The 15,313-nt window shown below is 49.7% G+C and overlaps 1 protein-coding gene across 1 annotated transcript; it reads left to right on the top strand.

The window, feature by feature from the left end:
- Positions 1–2,054: 2,054 nt before the first annotated feature.
- Positions 2,055–7,459, top strand: LOC103540632 (spermatogenesis-associated protein 31E1-like). The gene is made up of 4 exons (XM_008507249.2): positions 2,055–2,297; positions 3,031–3,091; positions 3,684–3,744; positions 4,020–7,459. The coding sequence occupies exons 1-4, from the start codon at positions 2,112–2,114 to the stop codon at positions 7,258–7,260; spliced, it is 3,549 nt and encodes a 1,182-aa protein (XP_008505471.2). The 5' UTR covers positions 2,055–2,111; the 3' UTR covers positions 7,261–7,459.
- Positions 7,460–15,313: the final 7,854 nt, after the last annotated feature.

The following is a 15,313-nucleotide window of genomic DNA, read 5'->3' as shown; positions in this document are numbered from 1 at the left end:
CCATGCTCCTCACTGACCCTAGTTGCCCAGATTGGGACCCTCCATGCTCCCCAAGTACCCTAGCTATTCACCCTGGGGACTGTCATGCCCCACTGACAATATCCTAAAGGGTGAAGAGACTAGACAGATAGAAGCAACGGGAGACGTCAAAGATGTGCTCTTGAACACGTGCATTCATGACAGTATAGGCAAATGAACTCAAATGCTCTCATTCCCATTAAAGCTATACGAAACTCTATGGCAAAGAGAATATACATTGTTTCCAAGTCTGTATTTAAAGTATTATGAAAAAATTAACCATGCAGTGGTGAAAAAGTATAATCCCGGGGCCGGCCCTCTGGCCAAATGGTTAAAGTTCTGCACACTCAGCTTCAATGGCCTGGGGTTCACAGGTTCAGATCCTGGGCGCAGACCTGCTCCACTCATCAGCCATGCTGTGGAAGCATCCCACATACAAAGTAGAGGAAGACTGGCACGGACAGTAGCTCAGGGCTAATCTTCCTCAACCAAAAAAAGAGGAGGATTGACAACGGATGTTAGTTCAGGGCAAATTTTCCTCACACACATAAAAAGACATACAATCCCTAAGTGGATCCCCAGTTCCCAGTGACAAGAGGGATGTCCAATGATGTCACATGGGAATTTCCTATAGGACTCAAAGTGCCCTCTCTATAAGGTACGGGTAAGACATGAGGCTACAGGGGAGTCTCGAGGGGGCAGGAGGGAGAAGGCAAGGGGGGATGCCAAGAAAGAGAATATGTTCAGAACACATTCGGGGTATCAGAAACTCTGCTTAAGACTAGACTCAAACCCAAGGCCTTGCTCTCCTAGTCACAACCTCCACTCTAAAGATCAGGACTTCAGCTCACCTAACCCATGCCTGACTTCAGGGTGTGCAACACACGCTTCTAAATTCCAGAAAATGAGACTGTCTAGTTTGGGCAGAGTAAGAAGAAATGGGGTCAAGATAACACATAACAGATTTAAAGAAAATGAGGAAATACTTAATTGTTGGATTTAAAATTAACGAATTAGTCTGTCAAAAGGTGTGTGCATATGTGTGTATTTATGTATATCTGTGTATGTGCGTGTATGTGTGCATGTATGTGTGTGCATGTGTGTATGCATGTGTGCGTGTGTACATGTCCCATAAATCTTTGCGAAGCTCTTATAACTTCAGAAGTATAAATGCTACTAACATAAACATATTATTTGGAGGTTTAATTATTTATATTTTTATTATGCTTAGCTTTATGAATTTTTAATAAATCATTAGTTTGAATTTTTGTGTCATTCATTCTGAGTGGAGCTGGCAAAACTCAATGGAAACAATAAGAACTTAAATAGTCAATATTAAATAAGTATAAAATAAAGTTCTACTTCTGGGTTAACAAAAGTGAAAAACTTACGTGGGAAAAATGGAGTTGAGATTTACGACAACATGGATGAAATTGGAGGGCGTTATGCTAAATGAACTAAGCCACACAGGGAAAGACAAATAATGCGTGGTACCACTTATATGTGGAATCTAAAAAAAAAGACAAACTCATGGGAAGAGTAGAAAAGTGATTTTCAGGGGCTGGGGGTAGGGAAATAGGGAGAGGCTGTAAAAGGGCGCAAACTTCCAGCTATAAATGAAGAAGATGAGGATCTAACGTATAACATGCTGACTACACTTGACAACACTGTATTGTACAACTGAGATGTGCTAAAAACTGGAATCAAGGGCAGGGGAGATTCTGAGAGTACAGATCCCTGGGAAATGGCCAAAATTCTTCAGAGAACTTCAGACTTTCAAAGAGTATGAATCAGTGGGTTCAAGCCAAGATCTCCAAGAGATACAAGGAATCAAGTATTGAGGTCCAGGTGGAATGAATAGGAAATTGACTAAGGTCTAGAAAGCCCAGGAGGGTGGAGGTGCTAGACTAGATAGTGGGGGAAAGGCTGTGGTCCAGCCTGCTCCTCTTCTGTCCCCTCGTCTCCCACTCTCAGGAGCCCTTTGTGACAAGGTCACAGCTCTGTGATGTGGGCTTGAGGCTCTAGTCCCCACGCCACTCCCAGTGCTCAGTTGCCTGTGGGAAGCAGTGCAATTCAGAGGATGGATTCAGACGATGGAGAATCCTCTCTTTTCTCTGAAAAGCATTATTGATATCTGGCTGAGCTCCAGTTCCACTTCCTGGGCAATTGCTATCATCCTCACTGTCCTATGTGGACTAGGGTTCTTCTTCATGCTACTTGCCTGCCTCCAGAGTAATCCATCCTTACCACCAGCTAGGAAACATGGAAGCATCAAGAAGGTAAGGAAGCCTTGGCAAAGACTCAAGAGAATATGATTCTCTCTTTTTATTCTTATTTTCACTTTTATGAATCAACAGGAGAGACTCCTGGGATGGGAAAGAATAGAACATCTGTTCTCAGGAAAGAAGAGAACATCATCCTTCCAGGGTCAAGCCAGGCTGGGCAGGGGTCAGAGTGGGGTAGGGTTTCCATCCAAAGACCTCAGACCAGGAGTCCAGGTGTGCTACAGGGCTCCAGGGCAAAGTCCCAAACTCAGTGACCAGTGGCCGAGGACTGGATACTAAGAGTCCACTCTCTGTGGAAGGACAGACCCCTGAGCGCGGGTTCACCAGCTGCCTTCCTGCGGCAGGTGTCTCGGGCTGATCTGAGCCCCTGAGAGACTGAGCAGGGGCTGGAGTGGGGCTCCGGCCTCGGGAAGCAGAGTCCTACCTGATGAAGCTCAGATATGTACCCGTAGGTCGGTGAAGGTGAGTTTCTTGAGCAGAGGAACAGTGACGGAAGAAATCCACGGTGGGTCTCACATAGAAATACCTTCTCTGTGTTCTTCAAAGAAGGGAAACAGAGAATATTTCTACCCACTTTAAAAATGAGTACAAGGAAAGGAAAAACGCAGTGCTCCATCAGTTAAGTGTAGAAAGTCACATTGTTCCTGAACACTGAGCGTCTGCGGCTTGTCTAGAGAGAGGAGAGTGAGAACTGGGTCCCAGCCCCTCGTCTTTTCTCGTGCCTCAGCGTCAAGTGGAGCCGAGGGGGAGGAGCAGCAGGACTAGGAAGAAAAGTGGGGCTTTGAGAGGTAAGTGTCTGCCACTCAGCCCTGCGCCCCGAGAGCCAGCCTCCATCTCTCCTGTCCCTGAGGCCTAGCTCCATGGTCTCCGAGGACGACAGTGGTAGGACTTTCCTGTTTCTCTCAGGAAACAGAGCCCTTGAGGAGGCTCCTGGGAAGGAGATCAGAACCCAGATACTTCCCAGATTCTGTGCTAGGAATGAAGCCACGAGGGGCCTGGAAATGGGCGGTGCCTGGCAGGGACCTGTGGGCTGTAGTGGACCAATAGTGGCTGGATTGGGAGTGGGACCTCCAGGTCCAATCACGGACAAGCTGTTTAACTGGGCTCAGATTCCTCCATGAGGTGACCCCTACCCTTTCTCCCCCACAGGGCGGTGGTGAGGGCTGTATGGGGCAATGGATGTGGAAGCACTTTCTAAATGACAAGTGCTCCTGAGCACAAGTCTGGTTGTCCCTGTCAGAGATCACGTGGCCTTGGACACTGATCTTGGGCTCCAGAGTCTCACCTCCCCACGATCTCCCTAAAGGGCCTTTGCAGTCAGCCCCCTGTGAGACCCCAGGGCCCCGCTTCACCACCCTGACCCAGTCTCCTGATTTCTAGCTTGTAGAGACTGCCTGAAAGAGCTAGAGGAGGCTCGGGGCCTCGTTTTACTGGTGCAAAGGTAAGGAATCTTCCCCTTCTCTCCGGGGTCGTCCTTCCTCCCAGAGCCTATGATATGACCCCGGGGTGCCAGCAGCCTGGGGCTGACCTGGGAGGGGGAGCCCTGGGGACGGGGTGTGGCTAAAGCCCTGGGGTGAGGGACAGCAGGAGCATTGTGAGGTCAGTGTGGGGGCTGTGGAGGGCCATGGGCCACAGGTGCCCACCCCCACCCAACGTGCCTGGCCCTCCTTGGCCCGTCTGGTCCTGGCTGCAGCTTGTGCCTCCTGTTTCCTGCAGCCACCTGGACAGACTCCATGACAAGGGTGGCTTTCCTCAGCTCTCACGTCAAGACGCCCCTGGCAAGGTGGGCAAAGCAGCGTCTGCTGGAGCCCACCAGCCACGTGGGGAGCAGATGGAAGATGCTGCTCCTGCCATGTCCCTGTCCGCTTCCCCGGCTCCTCTGACCAAGTGCCCTCTACCTCTGGCCTGCACCCTGTCAGCAGAACCTCAGGAAGACCAGTCTGACTTGCCAAGAATCCCACTGGGCACCGTCGCCAAGAGCTCACCTCCAGGTAACTCTGGTTTGGCATCTCCCATCTCAGGCCTTGTCCACACAAGTTGTCCCATTTTGTTCCTCTCCCAGTGGTGGAAGGTTATCCAGGCCTTGCTCTTCCCCACCTCATCACAGCCCGAGTGCCAGCAAGAGCGCCTGTCTCACCGCCCGCTGGAGGACTCACCCTGGGGAGCCCTCACCGACAGGCAGGTAGAGGCTGGTAGCCCCTCATTTGTCAACCCTGACGTCCAGAAGATGCTGAACATACAGATCACCAAAAGAGTCGAACTGGTTATCTGGAATAAGAAAGAAAACGATGGGGCATTTGCGAAACACATGAGCTCAGACTTCCACCTGACCTCTTCAGGGAATATGTGGAAAGCACCAGGCGCTGAGCAGGACACCACAAGCCCCCACCCCTTCTGGACCATGAAAGACAAACCAGAGCAGCTGCTCAGTCCTCGGCAGCTGTCCTATCCCAAAGTCTTGGGGGACCATTTACAGCAGAAATGCAGCCAGCTCTACTGGGGTCTCCCCTCTCTGCACAGTGAGTCTCTGGTGGCTACCATCTTGGTCTCTAGGAGGTCTTCTCAACTACAGGCTTCCTCTGTTTCATTCAATGGCATCTCTCATTGCTTTCCAGTTCCAGTCTGGCCTAAAATATCTTCAAGGCTTTCCCAGGCCCCACCCTTGCCCCACTCTGGGGCCCAACCCCAACCTCTGGCTCAGACTCAGACCCAGAACCATCTCCCATCCTCTCTCCCAATCCAACCACCTTCTTCTCCACCCCAGATGGGGACCTGTGGGGTATCTTTCCCTGCATTCCAGAATGAGGCACAATCTTTCATCCCAACTAAAATACATCTGGAATTTTCCCTGTTGCAGAAGCAACTGGAAAGGGAGAGAGCTTTACCTTCTGTGGTAAAACGATCTGAAGAAGTCTTTTGCCAACTCATTCCCAACCTTCCCCAAGATAGTGGGGCCTCCCACACCCACAAGTCAGTTTCCACCCTTCCTGGGGACTTTATCAGCTCTAATCTCCAAAAGCAACATCTTCAAAAGAGGCTCATCAAAGATGAACACCAGGGTGTCCTGCCCCAAGAGATCCAAGTGTCTCTGGAACTGATGCGGCTTCAGGAAGAATTCCTAGTGGCTTATCAGGCACAGGGCAAGCAGGCGCCCTCACGGCCCTCTGCATTTGCAGACAAAGGCAGCAAGGACACACAGAAAATGGGGTCTAGGTGCCCTAGAAAGTCCCATGGGAAGGGTCAAGTAAAGTTACAACTAGGAAAGGACTTTAGCAAGGGTCTGGGGCAATGTCTGCAGAGGATTCCGGAAGATCTCTCCAGGGGCTCAGCCAGCTTCCCAGTGAAGGTTCTGGGAATGAACTCCGAGGAGTCAGAAAAACACTTGCTGAGGCCCTCGAAGAGTGACTCTGGAAATTGCTTACCCAGAGGCCCAGATGAGAAACATCTAGAAAAAGTCTTGGAAGTCCATTTGGGCAGGAAGTCGATACAGATCAAGGAGAGTTTGATCCCTGTGAGTGTGCGTCGATCCTGGCTTGCTGCCAACTATGCATTTCCCAAGTCCCACACTCACACGGAAACCGGAAATCCAGCATCCTGGAAGGGTCAGGAACCCGCTGTGAACACCTCCTGTGGGCATTCCGTCCTCAGTCCACACACTCGACAGGTTCTGGAAGCACATATTACAAAGCTTCGAGTGCTCCATAAGTGGGGTCTACCCCTCAAGGTCCTCAAGCCCATAAAACTCCTTAAGTTGAAAAAGGTTCAACCCTCGCCCCTTCCACGGTCGGCCTTCCCTCCGTCAGCTGCCTGTGCATCTGGGGCCCACTCAAAAGCTAGCTTCACCACGTTCTCGGGAAAATCTCTTCAGCCCCATCCAAGAGAGAAATTGATGGAAGAGTCAGTTCCCACCCTGGCAAGTCCCCTCCCGGCCCCGTCCCCTGTGCGTGAAGAAATCCAGGAGGCCCTGGGTGGGACCCCACCTGGTGATGGGCCCTCAGAGGCCCCTCTTGCTGGACAGGAGGGCAGGCCGCCTCCTCAGTCTCTCACAAAAAGCTCTGTGGGCAGAAACTGGCACAGCGAGCCTGTGATGGGGGCCGAGAAAGGCAGGCTGGGGCCGAGTCCCAGTTCAGCCGTGGCCAGGGGGGAGCCAAGGGAGGGGAGCGGGCGCCAGGCCTCGCGAGACCCCTGCCGTAGTTCCAGTTCCCAGAGGGAACACACCAGTGAGGACACACCAGCTTCCCAGGTGCCATATGACCTCATACCTAGTGGAAAGACCAGCCAGGGGCAGCAGCAGCCCAGGATACCAAAAGCTAAGGACCCACGTAAGAGCCAGAGCAAGATATTTGTCCCAACTGATGAGAGGAATGACTACAGGAGGCCCAAACCAGGAGAGTGTGAAGAAAGGTTTGCAGGACTGAGGGCTTCCCAAGCCAGTGAGATGAGCCGCCCCTCCCAAGTCAGGGGAACAGGAGACACCACTGGGAGCAAATGCTTCCAGCTCCTGCTGGAGAAGGGACACTCCAGCCACTTCAGAAAAGAGATGCAGCACTTTCTGCAGCATCTTGACCCCAGTCAAAAAGACAAAAGACTAGAAGATCTCCCTCCAAAGGGCGAGCCTGCGTCAGCCACTGCCCAGAGCCCTGGACCAGTCACAAGCTCTGTTAAGGACGGCGGGGCTGGTGAAGCGCAGATGATCGCGACATCTGTTGGACAGATCCTGGCAGAGACATTGAGGCTTCACCAAGGACTTTGCGGCTCAGAGAAATGGCAGCACAAAGAACAATTCCAGGCCCCCGGAAGTGGGCATTCCCACTACCAGGGGGCTATCTCCTCCCCAGAGCAGAGAAGAGTGATGACAAATACAGTTTACAGTCACAAAGCCACCTCTGGGGTCCACGGCTGTCCTAACAAGAGCAGGTGGACCAGAGAGAGGGATGGCAAGTGGGTTTCCACCTAGGGAGCCTGGGTCCCCAGCCAGACCCTCCCAGCACGGGCCGAATGTGGCAGGTGCCTCAGCCCACCATTACCCAACATGCTGTCCTTGAGAGTGTGCTTCTCATGCCTTTCCTGTTAGGGAAACTTTCTGCCAATAAAAAATGTAGTTTATGCAGAGAAAATCTGGTTAGGAATTTCCTAAGGTTGGCACATTTTCTCTATGCAAATGGCTTCTTCCTCCAATTTTTATTGTTTCTCAAAATACGTCTTTCCTCACAAGAGGTGGCAGCCTCTGTCTGTGTCCTGCTGGGTGGAAGGGAAGGGCTCTGGGTCTGCTCTTCCTGAGTGCCTGCTTTGGCTTCCAGAAGGGTTGCGGCCATGGAGAGAGGCTGGCTGCAGCGTGGCATACCCACCCCCACCCCCATTCCCTCATTGCACCTTAAGTTTCCATAACTCCATCATTACAGAAACAAGCGAAAGCATCCAGAACTTGTCAAGATGAACAAAAAGACCCCACTCCAGGAGCAGGCTCAGCCTGTCCTTTCCTGCTTTCTCCCTACCTTGAACACGTGCAGCTGTGGGGAAGAGGTTGCCAGAGGCTGAAATTCCCCTCAGGCTCCAGGAAGTGTTGGAGACAAGTTCACGTGTCACAGAGCGGGGAGGGGACTTTGGGGGCAGTGCTGGCCCTGAGTCCAGAGGTGGGAGAAATCTTGGCCCCCGGATCTCATGGTGGGAATAGATGATGCCTTCCCCGGGAGCCTTCTCTCCCTGATGAATCTGGGATTGAGATGGGCCGGGGAACCCTCGTAGCTCAGCGTCAGCCTCCCTCTGCCCATCTCACCCTCTGGAGCAGCAGCAAGGGTGAGGATGGCGCTCCCAGCTCTCAGGGTGTGCAGTGGGGAGCATGGAGGCTGCTGAGGGCCAATCCAGCCCTACTGGAGAGGAGAGAAGGGCTCTGCTCTTGGCCGCCCGCCTTCCCTTCCTCGGGAATGGAGCAGAGCCATGACTGTGTGGCGGTCACTATCTGACCGTGGGACACTGTGCACCTAGAGCAGGATGTGGGGGAAGGAGGCAAAGTGGCAGACGTGCCTATAAATGGTGCAGTGAGCCAGGTGCCCCTGCACCTACAGATCTCATCACCATCTACAGGCCCAGAAGGGAGGAGAAGTTAGAGGCCCAGTGGCTCATCGTGGCCTCCCGCCCAGGGTCTCCACCCCACTCCAGCTCCCGCAGCCCAGAACCAGAGAAGGCATGTGTAGCCCCTACACAGAAGGCCACGTTCACAGAAGCAGCAAAGCCTTCAAGCAGGGAAGGTTAACTTCTTCATGGTACATTTATAAACTTGCGAAGGACTGGGGACCTCAGGACTCACAGTCTGTGACCTTTACTTACATGTGTGGTCCCAGGATGGTTCCCAGGCGACAGGTGGTACTTCAAGGGCCAAGGGATTGGCCTGGGGTCACGTAGCAAGTCTTGCCTGGCTCCCAGTCTTGCTTACCCCAGAGCCTGGAGAAGAGGCCGTCAGACAGGATTTGCCACATAATGGGCTGGAAGTGACCTGTCCAGAATGAGGGTGCAGTCCAGGAGTGGTCCACTGTGCACTCTGCTCCCAGCCCAGCTTTCGTCCTCCCCAGGCCCCTGTCCACACAGGAAAGCTGGGACACAGGAGCACTTTCTCTAGAGTGATTCTGTGCTTTGTGCCACACGCAGAGCACAGAGTGGGCCCAGCTCCAGGGGGCCACTCCTGTGGTGGAGAGTCCTGCTCCAGGAGGTGCCCCGATCCGGATGTCAGCAGAATGGGCTCTGCCCCCCATGTCTGTCAGAACCCAACATGTGGGACCGGGACCCGGGGTGGAGGGGTGGAGTGGGCACAGGCCTGCGTGTGCTGCAGTTTCTCCCTGGAGCCAGGTCCTGCCTCTGGGCCCTCACCATGTGCACAGTAGGGAACATCCTGCTGAAAGTGAAGTGATTTTTAATTTACAGATAAAAGGCTCTCTACATGACATTCAGGATAATTACAAGTTTGGCTGTGAAATCGATTTATGTTTAAAACAGTTCTCACAATGATTTCAATAAACAAAACGTGGAGGGCAGCAGTTATCTGATGACTTCTCAACACTCCAAGGGGTAAGGACTTTCTCCGAATAGGCAAACAAACAAACAGAAGTAGCCAGACTACAAGGTTAACCCTGAGAGAGTCCCCTTTTAGATTACAATATTATTTTCAGTTTCATACACTTTATATTGAACCCCTACAGGAAGAAATTTCTGGAAGTGTTCCCAAATACATACAGCTACACTTTCTGTGGTGCTCACACATGGGCACAGTAGGGAACATCCAGATCCGGATGATCCAGGGCTTCATAACTGCCACAGCCTCTCTGAGGCCAGTCAGTCGTCATCATTCCGGGAGCAGGATCAGTCTGTGTAATTGCACCCCTGGCCATGTGGATGGCTGCATTTCCAAGCAGGCGCCAGTCTCCTTGCTCAGGTCTCGGTGGTGCCCTCCCTGGCCTGTGCCGGGCTGGCGTCCATGCGCTCTGGGAACCAGAAGAGCCCTTTCCCCAGGGACCCACACTCTGTGGTCTCCACAGCTGCATCCCACCACAGAGCCATGGCAGCGCTGATGAAGCTAACCTCCACGTAGCTATAACCTAGTGCCATGCCAGACACAGCAGACGAGGGAGCAGAACTCCCTAACATCCTTCGTAGCAAACGTGGGTGACACAGCCCTCTGGTTCTGAACACTTTCATGCTCTCGAATTTCTCACCCTCAGCCACTGCAATGATGTCTGCAGTCCTTCCACCCTCCTGAGTCCAGATGCTGGACTCACAACCACCTGCTCCCCGTGGTGTCACAATCTCCCATTTGTTTCCAGGGACCACTTCAACCAGACAGACCTCTCTCAGTGCACTGATCACCCAGAAACTTCAGAAGCAAGACCGCCTTCCTTCCTTTTTGTTCCTGCCATAATTTCACTCTGGTGACATTTTCCCTGCCTATTCTGAAGGTCAATAAATATTTCGTAGAGTGTGTAGACTTATTTTGCAGAGTGTGGTGTCAAAAACTTTCCACCCACCAGGTCTGAGACTTGGGCAAATCACCAGTGCCTCCAAACTTTGTTTCCTTGACCCGGAAAAGGGGGATCTGCGTTAACGGTGTGGCAGGGAAGGGGAATCGAGTTAAATGGTGACACTTTGCAGAGCAAGTATGGAGTGATTTTGCTATTATCATCATTCTTAGTTTTTCGCATTAGTAGTTATCAAGCTAGTTTTTATTTGTTAAATAAAGTACACACTGGTTATTTTTTATAAAATTAAGCAAAATTTCCTAGCACAAAGGCTAGTGTTTTATATGTATTAGAAATTTAAAATCCTCTTTGAGAAAATTGAATATTCTTTCAAGTAATTTTCAAACCACTTTTTGCCGCAAGGTGGTTAGTGGGTCTCTCTTAGCTTACTCTGACTTTAGAGGACTCTGCCGTCCCACAGCTCTTGCTTCTTTCACTTTGAACAAGCTGGACACGTTGGTACCTCCAAACCAGCTGTTCTCGTCCCTGCCTGTTCACACTGGCCTCTGGCTGCTGGCCCCCCAGCCCTCGGGTGGAATCCGGGGTCCTCTGGTTATCTCCAGTAACCAGAGGAGGTCTGATTTCAGTAATTAATCACGCAGTGCAGGCTAACAGACGCGATGTTGCATTTCAACGGAGAGCTTCTCTCCTCCAGGGGAACAGGCTGACTTAGCCGGGGCTGCGGCTGTGGGAGCCCGTGGGGACACGTGGACTTCTCTGTTGGCACATGTGCTGCTTCCTCGTCTTCCCGTCCTGTCCTCTACCCTCGTCTGCTCACCCAGCTTACTGACCTTGAATTCTGACCTCTCATCGCCCAGCAGGGGAAGGAGGTAGGGGGATTAAAAGAGCAAGTGATGCTCAGCGACGGGCTGTACTGCTGCAAGCCCACAGTGGTGCCACCTGAACTTGGGGGGTTCAGAATGGACTTTCTCTCGTGCCCATTCTGTGCCATTTCAGGGGCCTTGCAACTGCAGTTTCTTGTCATGGGCCAGCACCTCCTCTGGTGGGCCCCACAGTTCCCCCATCACGGGGCAGTACTCCTGCTGTACCATCTCCTCCCCTCTCAGTGCAGGTCCCTCTCAAGCTAGGCCACCTTCAGTCAGTGTGGACACCTTCAATCTGAGGCTGGGAGAGCACTTCTCCCAAATGCAGCGCCCCCTACCGTGTGCCAGAACTTCAGCCCGTCCCTTCCCGTCTCCAGGATGGTCACAGTCCTGCCCTGGGTTTCCCAAATGCCAGGGGACACTAGCAGGTTCTCAAAGTTGCTTCCTGGATGCCCCCTGTGGGGACAGGTATGGGGCATACCTGTCCCTGAAAACTCTCTGTAAAAATTCCTCCTCCTTCCCCACCTCTCGGCCTTCCGCCAGTCCCTGTAGGACTGCAGGGGGTGCTAGGGTCTCCTTTCCTGGTCCAGGAGCCGCCCCCCGCCCCCCGGGCTGGTGCTAGGCCTTTGAGCTGTTGGAAAGGGATCTGAATTTATAAGAGTTTTCATTTTCAGTTAACTTTGTTACCAACTTTCACAGTTCATTTAAAAGAGCATTTCTTGTTTCAGGAGAAAGAATTGAGATATAAGCCTATAAAATGTTATATAATTTGGAATTTAGGGATTTAGGCTTGGCTATTATTATTTATTTATGTAGTAGTACCTTTAAAGATATTTGCCCATTTTTCTTTCTTCTTTACAAAAAAATGTTATGAATTAGCTGTGAAAATGCCAATATTGGGGGTGTTCACTTGTGTATTTATTTTTATGTTAAAAATCTCAATTTTGACATAGCAAAGGAGAAAGTGAGTTCCTTGGGGAAAAAAAAAGTCAGCCTTAAGGACAAACTAGGTTGAAGCATTTAGATTTGAGGATCACCTGACCTTACCCAGATGTTTCCCATGGGCGGTGAAAAGCTCTGAAAGGTTAGGAGCAGAAACAAATTGAGAACTAGAAGCCAAATCATTGAAGTGAAGAGCACCTGACGAGCGTGTGACGCTCCCACACGCTGGCGAGTGGGAAGGATTCCTGTGTGGAGAGCGCTGCTGGAGGCACTTCAGAGAAACCAGCAGGAGGTCAGGGCATCCCCGGAAGTGAGGCCGGACCCCTGGGGCCTCTCAGTCAGTGCAGGTGCTTTAAGGCTGAGAGGTGAGCAGATGTCGCAGGGAGATCCTGGAGAAGAAGCAGAGAGCCGCCCACGCCAGCTATCACTGCTCCGGTGCGTGGCCATGTTTCCCTTCAGATAATAAATGTCATCAAGTTTGGTCACACGGGTATTAAATCACATTCAAGCACCTGTTTACCTGCAGGTGAGTTCCTCGACATTGTGGGCCAGACATTTGCGGACACGGGTCCAGGGGTGGTATTGCATGATGAACTCTTTTCTGAGTGACTATGCAATGGTGAAAGTTCACCCAAAAGAGAGGCTAGGAAAACAAATTTTCTACTAACTTCCTAGCAGAGAAAGCATCCAGAGCTATATTTACTTTGGGACAAAACTATGTATTTGTTTAAAAAGAATTTTCACAAAAGAGCAGTGACTGGAGGAAACACTACATCTGGGCCTGGCTGTAATATTCCTCCCTCACAATTTTGCCGTGCACTCCCAGGCCTGTGTGGCTGTTGCTGTCCTGGTCCCCAGGCTGTGGCCTGTCAGGCTCAGGGCAACCCAGAGAGCCCAGATGGACACAAGAGATCATCTGCAGCTGAGAGGTGTTTACTTTGTTAACTAGCTCTGTTTCATAGGACACAGTTCATACACTCCATAGTCACATTTATCACTGCTTTTTACAATCTCAAAGTAGGTGTGGATAACCAATGTTGAAATCATCCTATTTGAATAACAAACTACGTGATTTTTTCCTGTAACAGTGGTCTTAGTTTTAAAGCCAACTGAGTCTGATCAGAGGTCACAGGGGCCCAAGGATGAAGCAATGACAGCTGGTGGCTAATGTTTCACCTTAAGGACACAAGCCCCTAAGCTTGGTAAGGTGCAGAGGTGGCTCCTCAGATTCCAGCCATCTCGCAGACTCAGAATTTAAGGTCATCTCGTCCAGCCTGAGGGAGCCCTGAAAGGAGAGTGAGCTGAGCGCAGAGAGTTGACAGCAATGCACCATCACCAATGCCCTCTTGATTACACCCTCCTGCTGACAGTTGCCCCATCCAAAAATGACCCAAAAGTACAATCGTTTTGTGAAAGCAGAAAGAGGGTTGAATACGCTTATTCAGGTCTATTATAACTTGAAAATTGTCTCTAATGCAAAAAATAAACATTCTAATATTTTCATTCATTCTCTTTGCTCTGAATCTTCCATTTTATGACCACCTTCTAGTGGGCAGGCCACATTAATTGAGCAATGCTGTGTCGTGTACTCTAGAGCAACATCTTTCAAAGTGGATGATAAAGAATACTGTTTCACAAAAAGATTCTGCAGCCAAAGAACTTGGAAGTTTGGGTTAAAGAAAGCGAAGAGCTTGTGGTCATTCTTTCATTGTGTGTGTGTGTGGAAATTCTCAGAGACTTTACTATGCTGCAAGGGGGACATATAAGTCAGAATATTTCCCAAATCTGTGAAAGTTTCAAAACTTGTCTTTGTTTTTTCATGAAAAAATTTCAGGAACTTTGAGGTCACAGTTTAAGAAAGGTTTGAAAATTTCTAAGGAAGAAGACAAATACTATTATACACTAAACTAAATGAGGCTTAAGTCAAAATTAAATGGAAGGATCTTCCAGTGTTTCTTGGTGACATGAAGCAGACCCAACTAAATTTACATTTTAATGAGTATCAAATGCTTTTCTCCTCAGTAACAAGATGTAAGTGATCAATCTCTAAATGGGGAAACTCAGAAAAAAGTCATTTCCATGCCCAAGTGTCAGTCTCAAGTTTTTGGTGAAGGAGAAAGTATGCAGTATGTTGCCAGGAATAAAGTATATTAAAAAATTGTTTTCTTTATTTTTTTCAGAGCAGTTTAATATTCATAGCAAAACTGAGGAGAAAGTACCCACATACCCTCTGCCGCTCACACACAGCCTCCTCTACTATTGACACCCGCTCCACAGGGGTATGTTTGTTACAGATGATGAACCTATATGGACACACTGTCACCCAGAGTCCAGAGTTCATGCTACAGGCACTCTGGGTGTGGTACATTCTGTGAGTTTGGACAAATGATAATGACATATATCCATCACTGTGGTATCTTATGGAGTAGTTTCACTGCCCTAAAAATCCTCTGTGCTTCACCTATTTATCCCTCCCTCCCCTGCAACCCTAGCAACCACTGATCTCTTTACGGTCTCCAGAGTTTTGCCTTTTCCAGAACGTCATATATTTTGAATCATATAGTATGTAGCCTTTCAGATAGGCTTCTTTCACTTAGTAATATGCACTTACGGCTCTTCCATGTCTTTTCATGGCTTGATAGCTCATTTCTTTTTAGGAATGAATAATATTCCATTGTCTGGATGTACCACAGTTTATTTACCATTTGCCTACTGAAAGATATCTCGGTTGCTTTCAATTTTTGGCAATTATGAATAAAGCTACTATAAACATCTGTGTGCAGGTTTTGGTGTAGATGAGTTTTCAACTCCTCCCTGTCAATACCAAGGAGAGATTGCTGGATTATAAGGTAAGAGTATGTCTAGTTTTGTAGGAAACTGACAAATCATTTCCAAAGTCAATGTACCATTTTGCATTCCCACCAGCAATGAATGAGAGTTCCTGTTGCTCCATCACCAGCATCTGATGCTGTCAGTGTTCTGGATTTTGGCCATCCTAATAGGTGTGTAGTGGTATCCCACTGTTGTTTTAATTTGCAATTCTCTAATGACGTACAACAGTGAGAATCTTTTCATGTGCTTATTTGCCATTTGTATACCTTCATTGATGTACTATCTGTTCAGGTTTTTTGCTCATTTTTAAATTGGGTTGCTTGTTTTCTTATTGTTGAGTTCTTTGCATATTTTGGTTAACAGTCCTTTATCGATATGTCTTTTACAAATATTTTCTAACAGTCTG

This window comes from Equus przewalskii, chromosome 26 (genome assembly GCF_037783145.1).
Source record: "Equus przewalskii isolate Varuska chromosome 26, EquPr2, whole genome shotgun sequence".
In the NCBI taxonomy this organism is placed as follows: domain Eukaryota; kingdom Metazoa; phylum Chordata; class Mammalia; order Perissodactyla; family Equidae; genus Equus; species Equus przewalskii.
The sequence above is the reverse complement of the archived record's forward strand: the minus strand, read 5'-3'. Positions and strand labels throughout refer to the sequence as shown.